Source organism: Melanaphis sacchari, unplaced genomic scaffold (assembly GCF_002803265.2).
Source record: "Melanaphis sacchari strain LSU unplaced genomic scaffold, SCAv2.0 Contig182_pilon_pilon, whole genome shotgun sequence".
Classification (NCBI taxonomy): domain Eukaryota; kingdom Metazoa; phylum Arthropoda; class Insecta; order Hemiptera; family Aphididae; genus Melanaphis; species Melanaphis sacchari.
In genome coordinates, this window is record NW_020270870.1 from 794,949 (window position 1) to 822,884 (window position 27,936).

Here is a 27,936-nt window from a genome sequence, read left to right on the forward strand (position 1 = left end):
CTATGATAAGGGTAAAAATTAAAAGACTGTTCAATTTAAATGTTTAATTACTTATGGTATTGAGGTGTGGTTATTTTTTACTGTGCTGACATGAATCACGATAAATACATTATTAATGTAGTTTCATTATTATAAAGAACTATTTTATTTTTGTCATTCTTGTCATGATGTATAGTATATAACATACTGAATAGTCATAAATGAGTTATTTTAGTTATAATTTAATTGGTATTTGAAACAATTGATCCAATAAATTAATTTATTCTGTTTTATTTTAGTCAAGAATACTTTTTTGTTTGTATTTGTTTTTTATTTTATTTTGGTGTGCGAGTGTATTGTATTTATAATACCTATTTATTAGAAATGTATTTGTCCATTATTCTGTTCAATAGTCAATAGTTACCATTCATAAATAAATTACTTTTTAATTGTTAAATTATTCATAATATACCGGCATTGTAGTCATGAAAATGTATCCATTAGTTATTAGTTATTACCTATTTTATGTTCAATGTAGTAGTATTAATGTTTTTTTTATAAATATTGAAATAAACCAAACTTACATAAAAAATCATTTCTTTTGATTTTAATCACAGAAATGAACTTACAGTTAGGTGTTGTATTTAAGCTTAAATTCGATAAATTCACAGAACAAATTTTAGAGTTTAGATTAAATTTATAAAACTACTATTGAACAATAGTTTCCAGCTATATTATTTTATTAACATTTTTTTTTTTACAGTTCTGCATTTTTGGTGTGCAATTGGCTTGGTGCGTTTCCTATTGTATACAATAAAAGCAGTAAGTTGTTCTCAACGTCAAAATGTGGACTGTTAATTGTTTTCGTACATGTCGCGATTGTTGTACTACAAATATACACGCATTTGACGATGATATTTTTTGGTACTATAAAGAAAACGTCGGTTGTCACGTCTATCGTGTTAAGCACCAACGGGATCGGGTTGCTGTGCATCTTACTGAGAAGAATGATGTTTGTGAGTGACACAGTTAGATGTTACAATAGCTTGTCTGAATGGTCAGCTGACATTTCGGTACCGAAATCGTCAATTGTAATTATGTATGCCAGTATAGTGTCAGTGCTAATTGAATTCGTTGGAGATATTATAGATAGGTATGTAACGGTGTTACGTCATTATTTTTGGATAGATATAAATATTTTTTTTAACTATTTAAAAACCAATTTATTGTAATTATTCGTGTAATTATAATTTATAACATGTTAATAAAGAATTCTTTCGATTTATCTTCAGCATACAAATTTACAATTTTAAAACTTTTCTGAATCAAAATCTACAGTTTTATTACGTATTTAAATTGATTTATAAATTCGTTATACCTTGTTTGTAAAAATTAAGCATACACTTAAATAGCTATTTAAAAATTCACTTCAAAATTTTAAGAGGTTTCCACATTCCTCTCGTTACCTATCACAATAAACCAACTGTAAATTTTTATTGTTGGATTTATCTTATTTTATTATAAGTTATAACTATATCTAGAAGTAAAACAAAAAGAAAAATACAAAAAATGAAAATGTTTTAATGTACTTACTTATGTAAATATTGTTTTATAATTTGCAAATTATTAATCTATATGTGATTGCTTGAATAGGTAAGCCAAATTAGTTTTTGTTTAAAAATGAGCTTCAATGATTTTTTCATGTTTATTCTGGGAAGAAAAATATGGAAGTTATCACTAAGATAGGGAAATATCCAAAATTGGGGAAGGGGATGGATAATATTCAGCACTTGCAGATCTTACTCGTTTCAAAAACGATGTACTTACATTGCATATTATATTATATTTTATATGTATATAGTATATACATTACTTATATAATACTGATTACTATTATTATTCATAGCGTTAAAAATGTTTTTGCAAATTTAGATACATGAAAAATAAGTCCGTGAACTTGGACAACATTACTACCTATGCGTTTTTGGGCTTCGAAATGCAACTGATACACACTTTCTACGCTATCGGTCGATTGTACAATGATTTGAACAACTTCGTCAAATTTGACTTACTCGATGACTTCGAACGGATTCGTCAAGCTCGACAACGGAATCTCGTATTATACACGTTTTGCAAAAAGTTCAACTCGCATTACAATTTGGATTTGATTATACTTTTGTCATGCTATCAGCTGTATGTGCTTTTGGTACTGTTTAAGCTCATAAATAGCCTGGCCACAAGTATTGCGACCGAAAAGTAAATTGTATAACTCGCACATTAACGGATATTATACTTAATATACAAATATAATTATATTGCTGTGATTTGCTATTGTAGTTTGATTCGCTGTAGCATGCGTTTTTGTCTGTGATCTGATTACCGAGTAGCAATCGCTTCTTTAATATAACGGTATAAATAATATGTAATGAATTCGCCAGTCGCCTTGTTCAAACCTTTAAAAGTATGCGTCATAATTGTATTATGATATTGATGCACTTCGCTTGTACAATTATTATGTAATCACATTTAATAAATAAATTATAGAACAATAGTTTCTTTGTTGAATCTAGGTTTTAAACTATTAATAGTTAGTAATTATTATGTTTTAGTTTTTTTTACAACTTTGTTAACTTGAAAGTTATCATCAGAATAATACGAATGACAAGATTATTTATGGTTTTCATCTACATAATAGAGTCAAGTTCTTATTTACATAATAAGGTAATTTATTTTTTAAATTATTATTAACTTTAATAATTTAATCTATATTCTATAAAATACCTAATATAATGGTATAAAACGATTTTGAGTGAGACTCGTTTGAAAGTAACTGAAAAAAATCAATTTTTTAAATTGCTCATAATATGAATAAATAAATAATATACTTATTTCCATATGCGTAGTTTGGGGGAAGGCTTGGAGGGGGGCTTAGCCTCCTCCATTTTGGAAAATAGTTTACTTAAAATGCAGACGAAGCCTTCCACGAGTCGGTATATGTCTACCCCCGGAAGATAACAGCCTCCTCAAAAATTCTTACCACCCTACGCCTATACTTTACCATTGATATTTTAGAATTATCAAAATATCATAAATTGGAGCGTTTTTCCACGGGGTTTTTTTGTGCAACACGCATTAAATGAAAATAGGGTAAGCATTAAAGTATAAGGTAAATGGTGACATAATTTTCTACCCAAAATAATGATTATAGGTATAAAAAATAAATAAATATTACCTACTTCATGTTATCATGTTATACTTGTTAGCTTAGTAACTTAAAAAACGTGTTTTTAGTATTGCATTTGAGTAATTTGATTATTTGCTTGTTTAGAGCGTTTTTACATTTTATCATTTATTACGCAATAGAGTGAATTGTCGGAAGCATCAAACCAAAGAACAGGTAACTTATTGAATCTTAATGTAATTCATAATCCTTGGTAGATTATTTTTTAACTTTTACACATGTAAATAATAGAATAAATCAAGTTGGTATAATATTTTAAAGCAATAGCATTTTCACGTAAACTAATAACTTTAAATAATATGTATTTATAATAAACTAGTTATTTTCCGCAGCTTCATTGAAATATTAATAGTTTTGTTATGACGAGTAAGAAAGCTATATAGTTAATGTTAAGCGTGTTTCGTAGATTACGTTGACATTTTAAGTAAATTTGACAATAAAATTCTGATTTCCTATAAAAACTTTCAACCCTTTTTCATTTCTTTAGAGGTTAAATTTCTTAGAACCCCTTTTTAAATTATGCCTATATTATAAAATCAATACCTTCTCTAAATCTCCAATTTCTATCAAAGATCTTTCAATAATATTGAGTGGTTATTAATCCTTAAGCTCCTTAGGGATTAATCAGGGCCGATTTATGAATATTTTGCTGCTCATAGTCTATATTACATTTGTTTCTTAATTTAACGTATTGATATTTTATTTCAAAAAGGCATTACTATATTTATTAATATGTTATGCTAAATTGCTAAATATAGATTAGGTTAGGTACCATTTTATTAACGTATCAATTAATAATATTTGGCTTGTTGTCTTTTATCGTGAATATTTCCACACATAATTAATAAAAGTTTTAAAATGAATTCAGATATGGGTTCAAGTGTTTATTAGCGGGATACAACTTACTATGAGTATAACTATGATAATATAATATATACAATATACTATATACCTATATAACTATTACAGAGATTTATTTTGAACACTTGATATTGCTTTAACTTAATCGGTAATACAGCTATGGGGTTAACTAATAAAAAAGAGCTTACGTCGTGTTTATTAGCGTTCAAGTTATCTTCATATCAAATTTCCAAAAAAAAGGTTCAGGGATTTATTAGTTTTTTGCATTTATTATACGTCATAACTCATAAATCATAATACATAATATTATAAAATAAAATATTTTAATTTAAAGTGTTATTTAGTCCATGTAGGTTGTATACTTAAATATTATATTGTCTATCTATATTCATATAAATAGGACTTTATTATTGAATTAGTTTTATAATATTTATTAGGTGCATTATAGGTAACATTTCAAACATAAAGTATGTAGTAGTTATCCTTGACCTTAAGGCACGTCTTGAAGTAAGTAAGTATACTTTATAGCAATGATTTGGTGAGCGCATAAACTTTTATGTATTTATAAACCAACCTTGATTATATTATGGGTCGTGAGCCGAGATATAACTATTGAGCTTAAATAAGTGACTGAGTGATCGATATAAACGTGGAATAAGGAATTATAATATTAATATAATCATACACATAGTATAGTTTATACTGCCACGAGAGCCTTCAATCGTGCATCTTATTTGAATTTACAATAAATAAGTCGATCAGGTACATAACTATGATAGCTCAGACATTCAGTTTAAGTATGTTTTTAATCAAAATACAATTTTAACTAACATAAATAACAATAAATTATAGTATACTAAAGTGTCGCGGTGTGATTGGTCCTTCTGATATTATACATATTATGTATGAAACCTACAAACTTTAAATTAAATTTGTTTATTATCATCTTTATTATTATACTTATTATAATAGAGTTTTACTTAAATAATAATAGAATTTCATATAAATAATAAAAATAAATGTTATTTTGTAAGTTCATTAATTAAGTAAATTTAATGTATACTCGTATATCATTAATAATTTTTATTACCTAAACGAATTATGTTCTTTTATGAATTTATGATTGGAAAATGTTGATTATGCAAACAATTATTATTATTATGTTCTGTATTTTCTTTATTAATAAAAATATATATAATTAAATAAATAATTTATTTTTATTTTTACAGGTTTATTTGTTTTTAAATGAACTAAATGTTACAGAAGTAAATATATCAGCCAACCATTGCTATGACGTAAATAAAAAGTTCCTGTACTCTGTAAGTTTTACAAGTTACAATATTCCACAGTTTTCATGAATAAATTCATAAATCATAACTTAATATTAAGCGTTATGTCAACAATTTAATATTTTAAGACTTAAGTTCATAGTTTAGTAGTAAAAAATTAAATGAAACAATATAATATTTTAAAATTGATGTTTATTTCACTTTGACGACTTTGCCATAAAAGTTGCATAAATATAAGTTAAAATATCTAATAATTAAAAAATAGAGCACATTTATAATATTAATACATGTTTATCACTACAATTTCTATCATGAATGATTAGCAATTAATATTTATTTAAATGAATCAAATAAATGTCAGCTTTTTTAGCTTTATTACTTTCAAAAAGTATAAATTACAAAAGTTTTTATAAATGTATTTTACTGAAAATGATTGCAATATTGTACTTATAATATATTGATTTATGATTAACTGTTATTTAAAATCAATGATATTATTACGATTTAACATTTAGCATGAAGGTTGTTAAATTATTATATTAGAATATAATATAATTTTACATTTTTAATGTATAAATTACTTACTTTAAGTGATTTAATGATTAATGATGTGTATAGAACATTAATTAAGACATTTAACAATACTATTTTTTTTTTTTGTTCTTACAGGTATTTAGTTCCATTATTGGGTTTATCATATTGGTTGTATCTTTTTTGTGTAATCGATTCTAAAATTTTACGTGCACATTCATTTTAATGTTATAAGAGTAATAAGAGTATTTTTTTTTCTTACATAATATATGTAAAAATGTTTTAGCATCATCAACTAAAGTTTATATAATTACACAATTATTTAAATTTATAATTACTTATGAATATGAGATACATATTAGTTGATGGAATTTTGTTTCGTTAACATTGTTCGAGAAAGTATATATATATTACATAAAACTGTATGTTGATTTCAATATTATTGTGTTCTTTTTCAGAACTTCAGATAACAAGTTCTTAATATTACATGCATAATTCCTATTACATATATATATATATATATGCTTAACTAACTGTAGATAATCCTCTTTGATGCGTTCCTTTTAAGAACAAACATTTGGTATGACCTCATAGTAATTTTATAGTTATAGATTAATTATAAGTTAATTCTTTGTTTGGTACGTTATAGGTACATATTATATAATTATTTATTATACATATAGATATATAGCCATATAGGTAGGTATACAATTTTATTTTAATTTAAAATAATAGTTATAAAGTACGTTATATCAAATTAAGTATAGGTAGTGTAAAACCGATTTATGATTGTGTTTTATAATGTTTGATATATTTTTTTTTTCAGTGAGTGTTTAATGTTTTATTTAATGATCTCTTAAATTTTTCGTTTTAATTAAGTTCAACATTTTAATCATTTTTTGCTAAATTCTGTGTATCTTTAAGTGTATTATTTTCATTATTATATAAGTTTCATAGATTAAAAATATTTTTTAACAATTGAAATAGATTTATAAAACACTAAGCGCTAAAAGAGTTTAAGTCGAAATCAATTGGCTGTAAAATATGAACGTGACTACGGAACCACTCGTATACCTATAATAATAATTCATAATATTACTATAATAGTGTTGGTAGAACATTGTTTGCGAAAAAAAGATAAACTTTTTTTGTAGAACCCTTTTGTATTATTCCACTCCACTCGTCAATATTTTAAATAACTGAAATTTATAAAATTATTCGTCAAACTATTTGATTTTTATGTATCGAGGTATTTTAAAAAATATTTGGTTTTGCAAAAAGGAATTAAAAAAGGATATTTTCATTGAAAATGTTAAAAGAATGGTAACGATTAAACAGTAAAATAAATGTATATCACTTAAAAAACGTTGTTTTTAAAATTATACAAAATTTTTTTTTTTTAATTAGGCTAATAGATAGTTTTTGAAATAAGGAGTGTCTTACATTAAATGTATCACTCGGCATATATTAATACATCATAACTATTTGCCGACTTAAACTGAAAATATATAAAAAACGAATTATTTAAGAAAATATTGTGATGGATATTATGTGATTCTTGGTGTTAGTTTAGAATAATTTTCAAGCGGCTGAGCTTCCTGTATTAAAAATTAAAATTAATGCGATTCGTGTCTCTGTAGTGCTGTATAATATTTTTAATTTCGATCTAAATGCTTGGATCCCGCCGTTGTGTTAATGGAAGTTGTACACGTATGCAATACAATTACGGAAACGTTGAAAATCTCATCATTTTTATCTCGTACGCGTCGCTTGAGTCATAGAAATTAATTTAAGCTACTGGTCCATGGCGTGATTGAGGAATTGAGAGAGAGCGAGAGAGTGAGTTAGAGTCGTCAACAAAGAATACTATTGGGCTGGTTTTTATGATAAGACACTAAACATCAAATACTGTTGAAAAAAAACACGTGGTAGCCGTGGCGTATGGCTATTTAGTATTTACTATTTACTAATCGTGGATTTGTAGCGACGTAGTCGTATGTTTTTACAGTATTTATATTTTACACATTTTACACACCATGCACAATACAATTGACGTGTCGGTATTCGTACCCATTTAGCAGTAAACAGTAATAGTATTTTTTTTATTGTAAATCAATCATAAAAGCATTATGTTTATCAGAGATAGTATTTAAAAAGCGATTATTTTATCATTAAGCATTACCTACAGTAAAATGTACGCGTTTTAGAAATATATATTTCTATACGTGATTTCAAGTCATTGCAAATTTACATGAAAAATAATTCTATATTTCACCACTTCTTATCGACATTATTTTCAAATTTAAAGTATCTATAATTTTCAAGTTTAGTCTCGTGAATAGTATCCGTGTACAACGCATCAATAGTTTGCCTCTCCGCTCTAAAATGTAAAACATGTTTATAAGTCATTACTAATTATTGTATACAATATCATAGTGACAACCAGTTGCTCGATATTCGTATTTTGCCTATCAAAATGCTCAGAAAAATATTCTTCTTCGGAGTATGAAATTAAAAATAAATATTAACGTGGTAATTTAACGTAGTATCATCATTGGATAAACGGAGAGGTATGATGATAACGATTATAGGATAGAAGGTTTTGTTTTCATCAAAAGTCTGTCATATTGGCGAATGACGAGTAAATACCGTGGAACATTCGAATAACGACTTTATTAAAAAACGTACAAAGTCATACTGAGTCGAGAATTAATTTGATTGTTTATACCGATTGAAGAATTGCTCTGTATAATATTATTATAATATCGTGTATGCGTCGCGCACGTAAATATAGACGCAGGAGCCGCAGCTGTGTTAAATAGCGCGACCGCGTCGTAGAGAGGTCTTGCCACGGCGGCGCCGATAGGTATACATGCACAATAGCCACTATGTGAGTAGGCCATGCCATTCATCGCAGTGCGCGCGACCGCGAATGGTTCACGGCCGTTTTCACATCAATCGATTTCCGTTAACGTATTATAACAACAGTCACATCAATCGATAATAAAAATTTTAACGAAATATCGTCCGCCGTTGACCGAATTTCTTGCTTTAGTACAAAATAATATATAACGTGCGCATGGTTTTCAGTTTTCGATTCCCGTTTAGTTTTCTCCATTTGTTTTCTTCATATTCCGACTACGGCGACAACGGCATTCCGCGATTTTGCCGGAACGTGACATCGGCTTCTCGATCGCTGCTGTAGCAGTCGTTGGTAACTATTATATTAATATTATAAATCCACGAAATCGCGATTCACGCCGCATCGCGACATACAGCCGATATAATAACTCATAACATTATACAGACGTCAACCGTATTATAATCAACTGTATCTATCACAAATATCGCAAAGATTTAGTATAATACCTTTACGTTGCACCTGCAGGTCTATATAATATAATATTGTCGCGGTGTATCAGCAACTGCAGGAGCAGGACTATGGCAATAAACGAAGCGCGTGCGCCGACGTACGTTGCTGTTATATTGATTGGCGGCACCCGGCTGCCGTTCAAAAATAAATTAGCATGTGCTAGGCACGATGCCGCAGCGTATTTAATAATTTACTGCTGTAATATTATTTGGCGACTGTATTATATCTCTTGTAATCGTACGTCGCAACGAGTTTGAGTATCCAATGGTCACGCGCACATTTGCTTTTTTACATACATAGTTGCTTGTCTATTTAAAGCAGCACCGCCGTAACATGAGCAGGTTAACTATGATTTTTATTTTAATTATGTTGCAATCGTTTTTCAGCTCGTTAGATTTTGTGGAATACAGGAATGCATTGCTGAAAAGAATACACATTTAAAGGCGCATCTAAAAACTTAACGTTCAGGAGCAGTTTACATCCTCCTTACGCCATATAAAACCTTTACGCTATTACAGTAGTGGATAAATAAAGAATTACGACTCACACACTAATAAGGTTGAGCTTGTAGGTTCATATAGGTATGTGTTTCGAAAAGAAAAAAGTAAATTCCACCAATTAAATACTAGAATAATATATTGTTTGTGGTCATAAAAATAAAATTGTGTACGTCATACAGAATGTTTCTCCAAAAATGCACATTTCATTTTTTCTTTTAATAAGGAATTTATTTAAAATTTGATTTTTGGAATTTTTAAATAATAGTTCATATTTTAAAATAATTGAGTTTTTTAACTTATTACTTAAGGGGTGTTCTGTGGTAAAGTTCTAATTTTCAAATAAAAATCCTCCTTTTTTGTATACATTTTACATAATTTGATAGATAATTATTTTATAATTATCCATTGTGAAAATTATTTTTGAAAATGTTTGTATACCTAATTCAAAATTTGAATGAGTATAGTTTTCAAGGTATATAATATTATTGTACCTATATAATGTTTTTATTAAGTAGTACAAAAAAATCTCCAGATTTTTAAAATACAGTCTTTAACATATTTAAAAATTCCAAAAATATACAACAGTTATTTTTTAATCATATTGATAACAACTACATTATTTGTAACTAAAATCTGTTTTGAGTTTAGTTAATGTATTAATAGTTTTAGTTAAAATAATATTGCAAAAATAAATTGAATTTATTAGAGCTAAATTATTGTTTTTTTTTTCTTATAATTAAATAAAAAATATTACAATTTAGTATTTACCATACAAAAACAGAAAAATTGCACATCATATTATAATAGTATAGTATCTACATAGTTTAATAATAAACAGGTAATATCATATAATTTTTTAGTAATTTATAAAATCAATGCTGACGTACATTTGATGACATATATTTTTTTTCATTTTTATTTCTTTTTTATTTATATTTTTAATTAAAAATTGTATAATTATATAAAATTAGAAAAAAAGTATAAAACTAAACAAGAATACTTTGAAAAATATACTTTAAATAATACCTGTAAGTACTTTTTACAAGTAGATATTTAAAATATATTGTGTTTGAGCAAATACTTAAAAAAGTATTTGAATATTTGTTATTTAAATACCTACTGTGGCCGTGTTCTCATTTATGTTTTTCACGTTTGTCTACATTTTCGTACCTACATGCTAAAAAATGTGTAGGGAATACAATGCAGGCGTTGTATACAGACGTTTGTTATCATTCTTTATAGAACTACAACTGTTGTGTTTTGAATTAGGTAATAGGAATACGACGTTGCGACAACACACTGATTATGTCATTGTACAATATGCCGCTACCGCCAGCCCACTATGGGCAGTAATAGTTAACATTGTAAAAACGTTTTAAAGTTTTAAACGCTTGTCAGCGCACAATGATTGACATCCTACAATATAATATTGTTGCACTCTAACAATATAAATATTTGTGTGGTTTAATTTCGTGTTTTATATGCAGGCGGCGTAAGTATTACGATTAAATGTATCTATTATCTGGTCAAAGACCTTCAGTCGTGTAATAAAGTACTTTTGGTATTGTATTGATCTATAGTCTACAGTAATTTACACTTTACTTGATATAAATAGGTATACACGTATATTATAAGTTATGAGGTTATGACTATATTTATTGAAAATGATCATAAGATCTGCAATTTTATATCACTCGCGTTATATATATCTACAGTACTCTATTTGTGCTTCTATATATCCATTAGCACTCGGAAACATAATGTTATTGTTACCATTAACTATATTATGATATAAGTATTATATTAAATATATACTATAGGTATAGCACCTATCTACTCATTCAATTATTGTAAATTTGAATCTATATGTTATAATTTAATGTTTATTATAAAATCAACTTCCTGTTCGAGGTCTGTATAAATAATTAAGTAAAAGACTTAATAGTATACATATAAATAAAAAATGTGATTTTGAGTTAATAATTTTAAAATGTATTCATTGCTCCACTCAGAATCAAAATGTTTTCCTTTTTAATTTAAACAGAAATACAATATAATGAATTTGAGCTGTTTTATTTCATAGCAGTTCATCAGCTTGTGTATTGTTATATGTCTATGTATTATAAATGCACATAGCATATTATATTTATGTCAAATATCATAATATATAGTTAAAATATTTACTACATATACTGACTAAGTACAGGTAGACCATGATCTGATCTAATCGAATCTATTTTATTTATGTCTTATTAAGATAGATAGATTTAAGACAAGTAATAATCATAACAATCAAATTAATTTTTGAAAACTCATATTATAAACAGAGAAAATTACTGTTTAAATTGTGATCATTTGTTTAGATAAAGATATAAAATGTGTATACAATATAAATTGGAAAAATATTATAAAAAGTTCCAGCTATTTAGTTGATTTTGCAAAAAGTACCATGTAGATACCTCTATAAGTTTTTAATATTTTTATCTTGCTTATATCATACACGTATTAATAATTAATTTCTGTTTGTTTATATGAGTATGCGTCTTAGGGATGGGGATGCGAAAATGAAGATTTTATTAGAGTTAAATCTTATCATATATCAACTAAATATTGAAAATAGCCCAATAAGTTAATCTGCAGTATATTTAGTTTGATTTAATGCAATAATACGGGTTGATATTTTAACAAGGGTTTAATTATATTATGTTTGTATGTTTATTAAGTATTGATGAATGTAAAATAATACTGTTGTGTTGGGCATTAATCAATAATACCTCTATTCATGAACATTTTTATTATGTTTTAGCAAAATACTGAATGACTATATACAGAGTTTTTAACAACACAAAGTTCAAAGACTGAAGTTGTTTAATATAGAAAAAAATGACTTACGACGACCTATTGGAAAAAATGGGAAATTTTGGGAAGTACCAGAAAAGAATATACTTCTTCTTGTGTCTACCTGCAATATCGTGTGCTTTACATAAACTGGCTGGAGTCTTTATCTTAGCCAAAACTGATCACAGGTAAATAGTTTCAATGATACGTTACACACATGTGACGTATATGACGTATATCATGTATGAATCACGAGTGATCCATTTAAACGTAGAACACTTATTATCACAGAAAACATTAACTTTAAAAGAATTATAAATGCATTTTGTCATTTAAAAAATAAAAAAAAAATAGTAAAATAAAGATATAAGAAAAGTTGAATTAATGTAGTTGAGGAGAATCTAAGGAATATGTGATTAATAAATGATAAGTGGAAATATATAATGCATGGCAGAGATGGATTGCATAATGTCGTATTAGCGGAAAAAACTTTTGACGAGTTGTAAAGACTAGGAAAATAAGAAGACAAAATAGTAGTAATATATTTTATTAGAAATACGTTTTTATTTAGTTACCTTGAAAATATTCTTTTAAAACGTAAATAATTTTTGAAAAGATGAGTGTTTTACGTTAAATTGACCATCTGGCATATTTATAATATTTACAATTAGTAATCTATTTATATATATTTTTTTATATAAGCTAATATTGTTTTCCCGTTATAGATGTCAATTGCCGGGTGAACTCGATAATGCTTCATATGTTTTACCGCCTAACATCATGAACATGTCATATCCATTTGATTATAAGTTGGAACATTTTTCTTCCTGTAAAATATACGATACGAATTTCACTGAAGCGTATTATTCGTCCAATATGCCGGTGAACCATAGTATAAATTGCCATCGGTGGATATACGACAGAGAGACTTATCAAAATACCGCAGTGATGGAGGTGAATTTTTAAGTGCTCATATTCTCTTACAATCGTTTAAAGTGATCAATTTTATTTTTTGGAATAGTTCAACTTAGTCTGCGATAGAGCATGGTACAAAGGTACAGCGGACTCAATGCTTATGGTTGGTGTTATGTTGGGATCGATAATATTTGGATACTTGTCGGACCGGTGAGTTATACTTCAATATCTAACGTTAATCATAATTTTTAACACGAATTCTGTATGTAAAAAAATTGAATATTAAATAGCTATGTTCCTGTACATAGTTATTAGTTACATACCACGATTGGTACCTACTAGTTTAATACTATGTAATTAAATGTGCATTATTTTAGAATACACACTTTGTGAAGGTGAATAATTTATTCGTGTAACTTGAATTTTAAGACACAATAACCCACATATATTTTATAAATAATGATTTATCAAAGTACGCTCACCCTCTTTTTATTTAATAATACATTTATTTAAATTCTGATTTTTGATAGTTTTAAACACACTTAGAGACCATATTTTCATAATCATGAGATTTTTTTGTACTATAATTAAGGAGTATCCTGTGGTGATACTAACTTCTGATTTTCAATTAAGAAACCTCCAATTTTACTGTAAATTATTTAATGAATAGTGGTCTTCTAACTTTTCCTTATCTAATTCAAAATTTTGAATAGTAGTTTTTGAGTTATTTAACGTTGGTGTACAAAGGTTAATACGTCCATGATATTGGATTTAGAAGATATGATTCTATAAGATATAGACGTTATTGTACTTTTATTTTATTGATCTTATTTTAAGCCCGAAAACTAAGGTCATTAGTTATAAATAGAAACAGTAGATATTTTTTGTAGTTTGTTTGTAAGGTTAAAACACGTGTGTGTATGAGTGTACGCCGTATGAGTTCGTCATTAAGAATTAAGTTGGGGATAATGTACATATGCTTTATGTATTATATATATACATTTGGAGATGGGGATTCAAAACTAAATGTATTTAATTATTTTAGATATCTATCATTTTGAAATTACATTTTCTTTAGATTTAATTTTTTCATTATTAAAACCATTTTCTTCTTCAGATTTTGATTTATTTTTTTCTAACAGGTAAACTTGAAATATTTATGTTAATAGACAATAAGTTATGTTTTATATGAAGTTGTTGAAAGTTATTTAAAACAAATTTAAATTAAAAATCTAAAACATATTTATCAACGGTGGTTAACCATAATGCAATTTTTTTTGAATAAATCTGAAAAATATTCATCATCAAATTGATTGGGAGAAAAATATGTCAATGATTTTAAAATATTTTTAATGTGATTATACCTTTTATTAATCTTAGTAATAGTTTTATCTAATATTATATTATAAATTTCATTTATGGATATATCTTGTGGTATATTTGATCTTTCATTTTTTTAAAGTTCTCTATCCGTTTTTTTATTTAACTGGTTCGTTTAGATTTCCATGTCTGTTCATCTAATTCATACTTTATACAAAACAAATTACATTCATTAAAAAAAACATGTTGATAATTTATCTTTTTCCATACTTCTTAAGAGACTTAATTTATTTTTTGTTGCATTAATTTATCTTATAGCTTATGGCATACAGTATAATACAAGTGTGGTTATCTAAATTACGCAATACTAAAAGTATAATTATACAGGGTTAATTCAAAAGATTCTGTATCATTGAAAGTTGAAATTGTTTTTTTTTTTTGTTTAATTTACGTTGAAGTTCTTTGGTTTTATTTTTGAACGTTTATAAATCATGTTAATAGCATGATAATTAATTTAAACATATTATAGCAAACATTATAATTTATAATACTTTAATATATTAATGGTGAAATAAAAGTATAATTATTGTAATGTTTTTTAAAAACAAATGATTCTAAGAGTAAAAAATAAATATATTAGATAGGTAGCTTGGCAGGTATTAAGTATTATAATTTCAATACTTACTTACAAGTTATAACTCACACTTACCACCTGAAGTTGAAGAAAATTCACTAGGTATAATATCCTCATAGATTTTAATTTTTTTCGGTGCCGATAAGAAAAATTTAATGGATAAATTGGATTGTTTTGTTTTCATTATTGAATAATAATCCAGATGTCTTTGACAATTTTTTAAATTTATATTTCCTCGATTATACGCGAAACTTTATTTATTCTTGTGTTTTGGTTGATTTATAACAATAAAAATATCAAATCTAATGATAGAAACAGTATTGAGATAATATATCTTTACATTTTGTTAGTTGTTACAAAATATCTCAACTTTCAAGATAAATAATAAGATATAGCTATTTAAAAAAATTTCAATATTCTTAACTATGACAACCCAACTATACCTACGCTGAATTTAGACTGGAGTAAAGCCCCAGTCTTTTGTATGTTTAAGTCACCTCTGCTTAGATGTATTAGTATATATCATAAATATTAATAAAACTGGAAAATTTATTTATTTTTTATTGTACTTTAATAAAATAATATTAAAAATTAAGATGCTTATAAATATATGGATAAATCGGTGTTTAATATTATAAACAAATGTTTTGAGCTACGTATTTGTACATTTTTATCGAACCTAAACGAGTATTTTTTTTTAGGTAAGTAATAAAATATGTAGGTATTTAAATATAGCTGTTATCTTTAGACCTTTTTAAGTGATCAATATACAGACACTGAGACACTAATAATTATATAATATTATTATAGATAAAGTCTATTTAGATTATTTATTGCAATAAAAATTGTATTTATATGCCATAAAATATTATAATATAATATTAGAGTTGGTTAAATTTTTATCTAAATAATTCAAACACATTCTTAAGTAATTATATATTATACAAGTACATAATATGTTATGTATTTGAATGTATTTAAAAAAAATAATTTTAAATATTTTTTTCTATTACATAATATATTTAATCTAATAAAATACCTGAAAGATATTCCAATGATTATAAAAATTCATTTTTTTTAAAATAACACCTTAATCTGGATAATTCATCATAATTTGTAATACTATTATCAGCCGCCTATACGTTTAATAATTTTTTTTGATCAAGTCTTAAACTTTTATTGTTGTCAGGATCGGAAGAAAAAATATTTTTATGATATCTCTTTGGCTGCAGGGAATCGTCGGTTGCGGTATGGCATTTGCCCAAGAATATTGGAGCTTTACACTTCTCAGAGTATTGGTTGGAGCATCTACTTCAGGGCTATACCTAGCAAGCTATGTCATCGGTAAACCGTCTACTATAACTAAGCTTTTACTTTTTAGCTATATTTAGATATCAATATTCAATACGAAACTAAAACATTGTTAAATACTCAAAAATGAACACTGCACACGCCACACGGCTATGTTAATAATAATATTGACTTTAATGGACTCACTTTAATAGAATGTGTATTTAAATATAGGTTCTTAGAACGTAAGATTTTACCGTTTCAAATATTTTAAAAGTTCAATTATTGTTCACAGGCTTGGAATTTGTCAGCCCTAAATACCGAATGGTGGTTGGCGTTGTTATACAAATGTTCTTTTCTGTCGGTTTTCTTTTAACGTCCGCATTTGCATATATTTTCCACAATAATTGGAGATACTTTCAGCTGGCTATAACTATACCGACTCTGTTATACACGCCCTATTATTGGTTAGTAATGCACGCATTGGTTTCATAACCAGTAAAATTTTTATAAAACTAATTTTTAACTTTTAAGGTTTATACCAGAATCTGTGCGATGGCTATTGACCAACGGTAAACTGGAGAGAGCCGTAAAAATTCTACATAAGGTGTGCAGGGTGAACGGTGTGGACATTTCAGATAAAGACATTATTGAAATATTGGAGTGCGATTTTGAGAAAAAGCCTTTAGTACAGACCGATGCTCAACCAAATACATCGTTTTTTGATTTATTCAAACACCCAGTGATTTTGAAGAGATCTATCATTATAATGCTATTGTGGTATTTATAGTTGAAATTAATTAATTAAATTGATAATATATAAATTAATTAACCTATAAACTTATACGATTTACAGTCTAGAGTGTTATAAATTAGATAATATGAAGATGATTTATTTGAAATTTCTCATTGTATTATGGGTATTATTTATTATGATTTATTATATAACATAAATATGTTTGATAAATAATTTATTAAAATTAAAATTTCAAATCGATTGAAATGTGATGAAATAAAAAATTTACAAAAATATTTGCAAGAAATTAATAATCAAAACTAATAACAAAAATATTTTAAAAAACATTCTTATGTAAAGTATGTATTTGTCATCATTATAAATATTTTTATAGGATATATGTACCCAAATATTTCTTGATATTAGATTAGCAGATAGCAATTGAATACTTTGAAATTCTTTTTTTTTTTTGAATGAGTCACAACAACACAGATTATTGACTTTTGAAATTCTTCAAATAACATTTAATAGTGAATGTTTATTAAACATAATATATTATATACAATTCGAAATATGAATAAAGAGCTAAGTTTGTAGGAATTATAATTTTTCACTCATAAACTATGCACTTGTTTATGTTTATAAGTGTAACTTATTTCAAAATGATTAAAATAACTATATGTGTGTCTTTCATCTGTGATTAAAGGTATATTTAATTATAGTTGAAATAACATTTTAGTTAAATAAAAAAAGAATTGAAAAATTTAGATAGCATGACAAAATAATTTTAATTTGATTGAATACTGTTGTATATTTATATATATGACGTAATTCTTCTGTTATAAATATAATTTAGTTTGGTAAAATCATTTTTTGGTTACATTTAAAGCAGCAAAGTCAGTATACAATTATAATAAAACATTAATATAATACATTTGAAAAAAAAAAAATATTAATGTAATTAAATATTATTTTCATTTTTTTTTTAGGTTTGTAAACAGCACTGCTTATTATGGTTTGTCTTGGAGTACTTCCAATCTTGGAGGAAATCAATATTTGGTGTTCAATTTAGCCGGTTTAGTAGAGTTTCCAGCTTATACGTTTTTGTTATTGACCCTCAACAAATGGGGAAGGAAGATAAATATATCTGGGTTCCTAATATTAGCCGGATTAGCACTTCTATTAACATTAGCTGTACCCAAAAGTAAATGATTTTTCTAGTTTATATATGATTATGAACGAAATTGTTATTAATAGTTCAATGTGATACTTAAATGACTTGTTTTTTTTTTTATTATTTCATCAAACTAACTAATTATCGTTAATTCTTGAATATGTAATGTTAGATGATTTGTTCTATTAACTTAAAATAATTTACAAATAGACGGTATTTATTTCTAGCGAATACGTGGTTGATTATATTCTTTGCGATGTTGGCGAAACTGGCCATAACTGCTTCATATGGAGCCGTGTACGTCTATACCGCAGAACAGTTCCCGACCGTAGTGCGGAGTATGGGCTTAGGGGTAGGATCATTTTTCGCTAGGATCGGAGGAATTGTGGCGCCATACATCAATAACACGGTAAGGAGGTGCATTAAAGTGCATTTATAAAGCATGCCGTTTATGAATTGCATAGTACAATATAATAACAATCTTTTAGAGGGTTACTAATTTCGGTTAAATTTTTAGACTGAAATTTGGGTTAACACGCCGTTGATTGTATACGGCGGTCTAGCATTGTTCGTCGGTACTTGGTCGCTTGTATTACCCGAGACGCTTAATAGAAAACTGCCGGACACCATCGAAGATCTCATTGCTATGTCAGAAAAGTGAGTGCATTTAAAAACATTTTACAGAATAAACGTACTTTATCGATTTTAACTTTCTATAAAAGTCTGCAACGAAAATTGAAATGTAAAAAAAAATCAATCGAATTCGTTGAGCGAGATTTATTTTTAACCTTTTTTGAATTGTATGACAATAAAACATGGCGTTCCATAATAGTTTCTCAATAAATACTCGATAAAATATCTTTTAAAATTGCAAATAGTTTTTTTCAAAGAAAAAAAACGCATTTATATTTTATGTATTACATACTAAGTTATATATCTTTGGTAAAATCATGTTTATCCATACTCAATTTACTTTTAGTTATTCTAATTAATTCAAATATGAAAATTTAATCGAATTTCGAAATGTATATCTAATTCAAATTTTTTTCATACAATAATTCAGTATATTATGTCGATTGAGCAATATTCGTTCTGTAATATTTTTAATATATAAAAATATGCCTTGTTGTAAGTTATGAGTTACAACGTTATAGGATGTGTTTATATACAAAATATATTTCAATAGTTAGTATAATATTGTGTTTCTAAGGAGAAATTTCAAGAATCAACCATTATTGAACGATAAATGAGGACTGCATTCTCGTATAATATTATAGTAGACATTCTATAACCGTATTTTATAAACGAATTCCTTGTTTTAATGCTAAAAAAAAACTAAAGTAAAAAAAAATTATACATATGTAATATGTATCTGTAGTCTTATACATACTTATTAGTAATTTTAACGTATGAAAATAATATTTTCTTAAGATAAAACACTTCTTGACATATGACAGATAACGTTTGATGTTTAATTATAAACCTATATGGCTGTATCTTATTTATTTGGTAAACATTATATAACTAAATTATTTGTATAATCGTGTTGTAATCATGTATGTTTCCAATTTTTCTGTCGTTTATTGAAAAATCCAATTATTGTCAAAACTAAAAATTCGATATTAGAATAGGAAAAAAATAATTCAATTTTAGGATTTATTTAGAGTAAATGATTGTTGACTTAAACTTCAGTATCTCAAATAATTAAAGTAAAAAAAACAACAACACGAATAATGCAATAGACGAAACATATTTTAATACATATTTTAAACATATTTAATTCATAGTAAATTTGATTTATTTTACACCAATTACAGTATATTGACATTAAAATACAGTATAATTATAGATTAATATAATATGTTTATTTATACTAATTAATTTTTTTCAAGGAAATATAAGCCAGTTCTTACGGATGAACCTATGACTAATGGTGACGCGAACAAGGATAAAGACAAGTATTAAAGTAGGTATTATATTATTATGTAGGTAACATTGATATTTTGTATTTTTCCACTATGAATACTAGTTACATGTTTTGTAATAATATGTATTAATGTTTCGACTGCTATATTTTTTATGACTACTTATTATTAATACGAAAACTTAAACATTGTTGTTTGTGCCCATTTTTTACTACCCACCAATGTTTTTTATAACATTTTGAGTGAATTATAAACAATAATAATAATATTAATGTTATAAGTGGTATTTTTTTTTCATTACGACTATTTTAATTTAGTATTTAGTGCAAACGATAATAAATCTGTCGAAAAAAAATAGATGACCTCTGCTGGACTGTGTTGTATTCATAGAAACACACATATATATGTATATCTAGTTACAAGTGATTTAGTTCGTAATCGAATTTGTGCTGTTTGTGATGCTCAATCGTATCTATGCTATAGAATGCGCGAAACTGATATCAAAAATATAATATGGCCATAATGCTTGAATGGTAAAAATAAAAAATGGGAGTGACTCTTAGATTTGAAAAATATTGATATCTCTAGAAATTTGTAAAGTTCCCCCACATCCCTTCAGCCATAAATTCCCTAACAAAATATACTCAATAATATACTTTTATTAGTATATCAGCAGTAACAATCCCTTATGAAAGAATAAAATAAATATTTTTGAATATTTATTTTTACTCACATAAAAATAATTATAACTTTTAAATGTATGTTTTTTTAATTAAATTCATATATATATATATGGATACTGGACCCCACTGAGAAAACTCGTGTGAGAGCCCAAAAATAATTTAAACATTTTTAAATAACGTTTTAATTATATTGTATAGCTGTAATGCAGTATCATGATAATAACTAGTTGTGTAATTCATTATATTACATTTTATTCGATACAATTTCGAAAATAAAAATTACAAAAATAGTTTATATAAAAAAAATTATACTCTTTTACAAATTATGTACTCTAATTCTTATGAAAATAATTAATAGATATATTTTAAAAATATTAGAGAAGTTACTTGAGATCGTACCCTTGAGTCTTCCCTTAATTCGAGCGCTAAATACAGTTAAGCCTGATGATTATACACTATTTTATTATAACTTTTGACGTAGATACTATTTAAATGTGTAAGAAGTGTATTCTTAATATATATATAATATATTATAAGATATTCTTGATATCTAAAAAACAAATGTACTAAAATATTCTTAACAGGTATCAAAATTAAATTTAACTTTGTTAGTGCAGACATATATTGCTGTTTAGGGTTTAATGAAAATTATTTATATTTTTACTTAATTAAATTTTTCATAAAATCAAATTTATTGGATTTTATCGATTTATTTTATACGTTGAAATAATTTGGATGAAACGTATTTTTACAATATAACCGAATTAGTATTTTATATAAACATTGTATATCATTGTTCCTATTAAAATAATCCAGTGTTAATACTTTATAACACTCATAATAAATCAAATGACTCAAAATTATTTTTAGACGAAGAAGTTAATTTAAAATTTTTTTATTGCATTAATTATTTGAATATAAATATAAATAATTATATCAATGAGTTAATAATTGCCAAATATTATGTTATTTTGTATTTTATAAATTGACCGCAAGTACAGTCAAACATTACTTCTTTAGCAATTACAATAATAAAGAGTAGTATAATATACTTTTTTTTCCAGTTATATGATTACACAATGAATTTTAAAGTAATTTTAAGTAATTGTATAGAATTTATTGTGATTGTAATAATATCAAGTAGGTACGTTATATGTACTATGCAGTTATAATAATTGTGTATGTGTATGTGTATTATTATATATATTTTCGAGTATTGTACTTTGTAACAAAGAAATTTCAAGAATAAACAATTAAATACATCAATTTTAAAACCAATATAAACATTTTTTTACCAAATAAATATCAATACTCAAAAATATGTAAATGCAGTGTTAACTGAAGAAATTAACTAAGCAAATAATTATTAAGTTCATAAGTTTTATGAAGGTATACTTAAACTTATTTTTTCAAAACTAGGTAAATTTATTCATTTGTTTAACTTAATAAAGTTATAATAATTATGTCTAACCAGGCTCGGACTGGGAGGAAATCGGCTTATTATTTTCAGTAAACAGGCGGCCTATATATAAAATATAAAAAAAGACATTTTTTTTTTTGCTCATTAAATGTAAAAATTCAAGTATTTTACTAGAAAATGGAAGGCCTACGGCCTAACTGTGCTGTAGAGCTGTAATAACCTAACCTGGCCTGTAGTCTAACATCAAATTTTATTTACTCATAATTTTTAACTGTATGACATATTATATTTTAGGCGATATAATATAAGCGTGCAAATGTTATCACTTTACGTACCTAGCCTGACTTATTTCATTATTTTATATAAATTTTTCAGTTGTCTGTTAAAATAATTTCTTTATTTTTTATTTTTAAAGTTAGATAAAACCAATATAATATATTATTCGTACGTTTCAAGTATATGTTTATATCCCTTTTCTTAAAACTAATGTCTAGAAATCAATGTAATAATTGTATGTACCTAAACCAAGTATCTGTTTCAGAAGTATATGACAGTTGAAATTATAGCTATAAAACAGCAAACTAAAGTCTATAGTTGTTTTGCGGTACATTACGTGTTAAATATATATATAAATAAAAAGTAATAGGATTTTATTAGACTGTTGCATAGGTACCTATAATAATAAAATATATACCTATAATAAGTATATTGTATATAGTTAAACATATTTAATTTTTACACAGATAGAAATTTATTATGTCTGTTTTGATTTACATGGTAGTAGGTATGTTTAAAAAATGCACGGAAATATCTGTGTAATGTTGTAATACACCCACTATTGGAATTCACTGGAGTACATATATTGTATCAAAAATGTTCGACCTTCAGGTCGCATAATTTATCGACTGAACAAAATAATGGTTTTTAGATTTTACTGGAATAAGAAAACCTTGTGCTATGTTTCATTGACTATATTATCTTGACGTAAATTTATATTGAACATTTAAATATTTATAAATATATAGTAAAAAAAATTAACTGTTCACTAGAAAACGAATTAAGATATGCTTAAATAAGTTAATCACCCTGTCTTGAATTTACCTTATAATACAAGAGTAATGCGTCTGCATTAATTTGATACACGACGGAAAGTATACTTAAAAGCACAATAATTTCAATTTTGATATTGTATCTTATTATTTTATAATTCATTTAACCATCCCATTATTATTATTATTATTTTAAAATTAAATATATTAAATATATTTAATAGTACACCATTTAAATGTATCTAAATCATATTTACTGAAAATGAAAATACTAGTTGTAGGCTATTAAATATTAATGTACTTACACGAAGTTTAACATTGTTATATGTAGATATTAATATTAGATATAAACGTAAGTATTGAAAAAAAAAAAATCAAAAATTAATAAAAATTGTTAGGTTTTTATTTTGAAACGGATTTGAATTAAAAATAATTTTTGATAAATAAAAAAATTTTAAATGCATAATTAAGATGAATCACGACCCGGATATGTATTTATTTGTATCACATGTTTCACAAAAGAATAACCATCATTGAACTAACTATTAAAAATGATACTTATCATTTTATTAATCTAATCGTATAAGGTATCCGTTCAAATAAAACTTTACCCACATATTGATATCTTTCCATTAAAAATAATATATTTTTTAAAAATCTACCAAGTAGTTTTGATTATGTTAGTTTTTAACTCTAGAATAATTATTTTACTTAAAAATATTTTAAAACACACATAGGCATAACATATAATATTTGGGCTTCAAAAATCAAACAGGTTTATAATATCATTAAAGCGCTTACTTAATATGCGTGTGTGGTTATTATAGATTGTTTGCTTTTGTTTCTTTAATAAAATTGTGTAGAGTGAGACTTTTGTTATCGTAATACAATTGTTCAGCAATAATCTAAAAACTATAGGCACTACTAATTACTATTATCCGATAGTAAAATAAAAAAGATGTTTATAAACTTAATAACAACAATAATTAATAATCATAAAATAATGGTTTTACGGTAGCTTTGTAGTAATAATAAGTATACTAGAAAATCTAACGTATTTTTTTAAAATACAGCATGCTTGGAAACAAGTAATATTTGAACGTACATAATTTTATATCGATGCGCTTAACCACGTGTTCAATAAACTTATTAATATAAGATAAATATCATGGTCTACTATAGAATGACAAACCATCATGTGGTGATAAAGTGTACGTTAATATTTTATAATTCTATACCACAAACGTGTAAAAATAAGCACCTAAAATATTTACGACCATAACGAAACAATTATGCTTAATTACATGTTTATAAATTCTCCTTAAACACAAGTGTGAGATCAAATTATATATATGTTCATACATAATAATACATAGACTAGCATTTTAATCACAGCGTTTATCATTTAAAATCTTCAAATTCATTGTGGGCTCATTGGCAAGCTCGAAAAGAAGGTTATTATTTATTATTATCATTTCCAACAAATTTGACGTCTAGCATAATACTGCTCTTGGACGTAGTTCGTGGAAGTTTGTACCAGCTGGGCGGCATGTACTTTAGACTCTCTTGCCTGGTTGGTGGGAATTTTGTTTCTAGCGCTTTTGTCTCTTCGGTCTTGTGACTGGAAGTGGATCCTTGCCGTATCATCTTCTTGTGGTCTGGGTCGACTACAACGATTACCTCTTCCACACATTCATCTTCGGAGCTCGAAATGTTCCTGAGACCGATGTCGCACTTGTTGGAATGTGACTGATTCCTCCAGCTCTTTTTCATACCGTAATCCCGCTCCAATTTCCTGGTCTTCTTCTTCGACATCAGCTTCGTTAATTCATTTTTGAACCTAGGGTGTGTGATGGCATATATCCAAGGGTCCATGCAGCTGGCTGCTTTGCAGAACAGCGCCGGAATCATCGAATTTAGCGGAGTGATGTATTCTTTCTGATTGAATACACCCAATAAGGCTACCATAGCATATGGTGTCCACGATATGAACCACAGCATGATAACTCCTACCACCACATACCCAAGTCTTATTTCTGTCTTCCTCTTTTCCTCCTCCTGGCCGTACCGGCTAGCAGCCATTTCACTAGTCACCCAAACCGCCCTCAGTATTTTTACGTAACAGTACGATATCGTGGTGAACGGTATGCACCACGCCGCTGTAAAGAACACCAGGATGAACCCTTTTTCTTGGTTATCGTCCGTCAGATAGTCAAAGCTACAACTAGTTAAGTATCCTTCTGGTACATATCGGTTGTATCCCAGGTCCATTACCGGTATGATAGAGAACATGAACCCGTACATCCAAATCAGGCCTATCCACACCCTGGCCCGCTGTTTGGTAGTTTTAACGGCCGCGTTAAGAGGGTGCACTATGACATAATATCGGTCCAACGATATGGCAGCTAACGTCATGATGGATACAGTTCCTGTTAAACCACCAAAAAATCCATAGATCTGACAGCCTACAAAGGCAAAATCCAAAAACGTAATTTAGATATAATACTAATATCGTGTCGTTATAAATACAGTAGAAATTGGTTATAATGATAAATTAGGTTTAATAACGGTAAATTGATAGTCATAGCAAAACTTTTATTTTTATAGATTATTATGACATCTATATAATGACTACGCAGATATTATAACAGTTATTTTTAATTATCTTGGAAAAATATTGTATCTATGTTGACAGGATTACTTTTATCGTTGTTTCATAATTTTTCCGTCAGTGAATTTCATGTACTCGATCGCAATTAACGTGTGAAATTCACATATGTTAAAATTATATGGTTATAAATAACGTAAATCGAAAAACACATTATGAAAAACTAGAAAAAAAAAATACAGTATTTATGATTTTTTTTTTTTTTTTTAAAAGAAGTGTTGGTGAGGTTACATATTTGTTGATATGTAATTATTATAATTTAAATACATTTAATTTTACTTATTACCATATTTAGTGATAAAAATACAACAAACAATATTATATTCACATTATAAATAATAAATAATAATTTTTTTAAATTTTTGCTTTTGTATTGACTTATGAATATCATAGTAAACAGTTTCTACTGAACATATTTTAATTTTACATTGTCTTACCCAATTTTCCTAGCGTAGGGCCCTGGTAATAACTGTTGTAGATGAAAACTGGTGTTTTAGCTAGCATAATGAAATCGCTGACCGCCAAATTCATAATCAACACGTTGGCTGGCGTTTGCAACGATTTACATCTGAAAAATAACATTGGTTTGGATCGTGTTATAATAGTGCACAATTTGTTTGTGTGTATATTTGGCAATATTATATTTTTTATAGGCCTAATATACTGTGTAGGTATTATATAGTGTAGCTTATAACTAACTTGATGTACATGAAAATCACTAGTGAGTTCCCGAAACAACCGAGTACCATGATGACGGTGTACAGTAATCCGAGAATGTAGTGTGACGTAGCATTGGGTGGCTCAAATTTAAACCAATGATTGTTGATTAACTTTATATAATCGTCCTTGTAGAACCTATGTTCTTTCCACTTGTTGATTGAATATTTACTTTTGAAGTCCGACATGACTACGATCTCGTTTGTGTGATTCAAGGTGTTGATATTGGGCGTTTTTTGCACAGGGTCGCTCAGCCGTTTATCGTGTTTTGGCCAAATCGTTACGTTAGAGTATTTCAAGTTGTGTTTTTGTGCAGATTTCGAATGTTTTGTAAAATTGAGTGGCAATTTAGTTGTAACAGCAACGAATTTCGAGGGTTTTAGTTTTGCGGTGGTTGTGAGGTTTGTTTTGGCAGGGTTAGTGCTGGTTAGGTTTGTCGTGGTTAAGTTTCTATTCAAAACAGTTGCTAATCGTTTCGAAACATTTTTTAATACTGTTGTATTATGGACTGTTACACTGTTATTACTATTTGATTTGAAGCCCCAATCACGTGTTGGGTTTGAAATTTGGATTTGTTGCCACAATATAGACGGATTTTTATTATTGATACTTGAAGGAAATTTGACGGTTGTCAGAAAATTAGTTTCAGTTTTAACAATACTTTTACAAAAAGTAAACGTATTAAAGATAAAAAAAAATAAGCATATGAAAATGCGTAGAATTAATACCATGGTTTAAACTTGTAACCTTGTAGCTTCACATGTATGTATGCATATTTACTGAAAATAAATAA

The 27,936-nt window shown here is 26.6% G+C and overlaps 3 protein-coding genes across 6 annotated transcripts in view; 2 read left to right on the top strand and 1 right to left on the bottom strand.

Moving 5' to 3' along the window:
• Positions 1 to 705: 705 nt before the first annotated feature.
• LOC112592624 lies at positions 706 to 6,132 on the top strand. 2 transcript variants are annotated; one of them, XM_025336744.1, is made up of 7 exons: positions 706 to 801; positions 915 to 1,132; positions 1,912 to 2,235; positions 2,589 to 2,700; positions 3,308 to 3,376; positions 5,311 to 5,400; positions 6,040 to 6,132. In XM_025336744.1, the coding sequence occupies exons 2-7, from the start codon at positions 987 to 989 to the stop codon at positions 6,100 to 6,102; spliced, it is 804 nt and encodes a 267-aa protein (XP_025192529.1). In that variant the 5' UTR covers positions 706 to 801; positions 915 to 986; the 3' UTR covers positions 6,103 to 6,132. The 2 variants fall into 2 exon arrangements, with proteins under 2 accessions (XP_025192529.1, XP_025192528.1); XM_025336743.1 differs by having other exon boundaries at positions 706 to 1,132.
• Positions 6,133 to 8,793: 2,661 nt separating this feature from the next.
• On the top strand, positions 8,794 to 20,857 carry LOC112592597 (organic cation transporter protein). 2 transcript variants are annotated; one of them, XM_025336707.1, is made up of 12 exons: positions 8,794 to 9,115; positions 9,661 to 9,855; positions 12,581 to 12,800; positions 13,338 to 13,566; positions 13,634 to 13,737; positions 16,671 to 16,825; positions 17,067 to 17,238; positions 17,306 to 17,551; positions 18,497 to 18,711; positions 18,909 to 19,090; positions 19,199 to 19,338; positions 20,574 to 20,857. In XM_025336707.1, exons 3-12 carry the CDS (start codon positions 12,658 to 12,660, stop codon positions 20,644 to 20,646), a joined length of 1,659 nt encoding a protein of 552 aa, XP_025192492.1. In that variant the 5' UTR covers positions 8,794 to 9,115; positions 9,661 to 9,855; positions 12,581 to 12,657; the 3' UTR covers positions 20,647 to 20,857. The 2 variants fall into 2 exon arrangements, with proteins under 2 accessions (XP_025192492.1, XP_025192491.1); XM_025336706.1 differs by lacking the exon at positions 9,661 to 9,855.
• A 3,946-nt stretch (positions 20,858 to 24,803) lies between these two features.
• The window catches only part of LOC112592596 (opsin-2-like), a 36,547-nt gene continuing 33,414 nt past the window's right edge, over positions 24,804 to 27,936 (bottom strand). Inside the window, exons 3-5 of one of the 2 annotated variants that reach the window (XM_025336704.1) lie at positions 27,126 to 27,922; positions 26,864 to 26,994; positions 24,804 to 26,187 (exon numbers count right to left, since the gene is read on the bottom strand). In XM_025336704.1, coding sequence (XP_025192489.1) covers positions 25,217 to 26,187; positions 26,864 to 26,994; positions 27,126 to 27,874 — 1,851 coding nt within the window. In that variant the 5' untranslated portion in view covers positions 27,875 to 27,922 and the 3' untranslated portion in view covers positions 24,804 to 25,216. Of the gene's footprint in view, positions 26,224 to 26,863; positions 26,995 to 27,125; positions 27,923 to 27,936 lie in introns of both variants that reach the window. The other variant, XM_025336703.1, reaches the window with a different exon arrangement.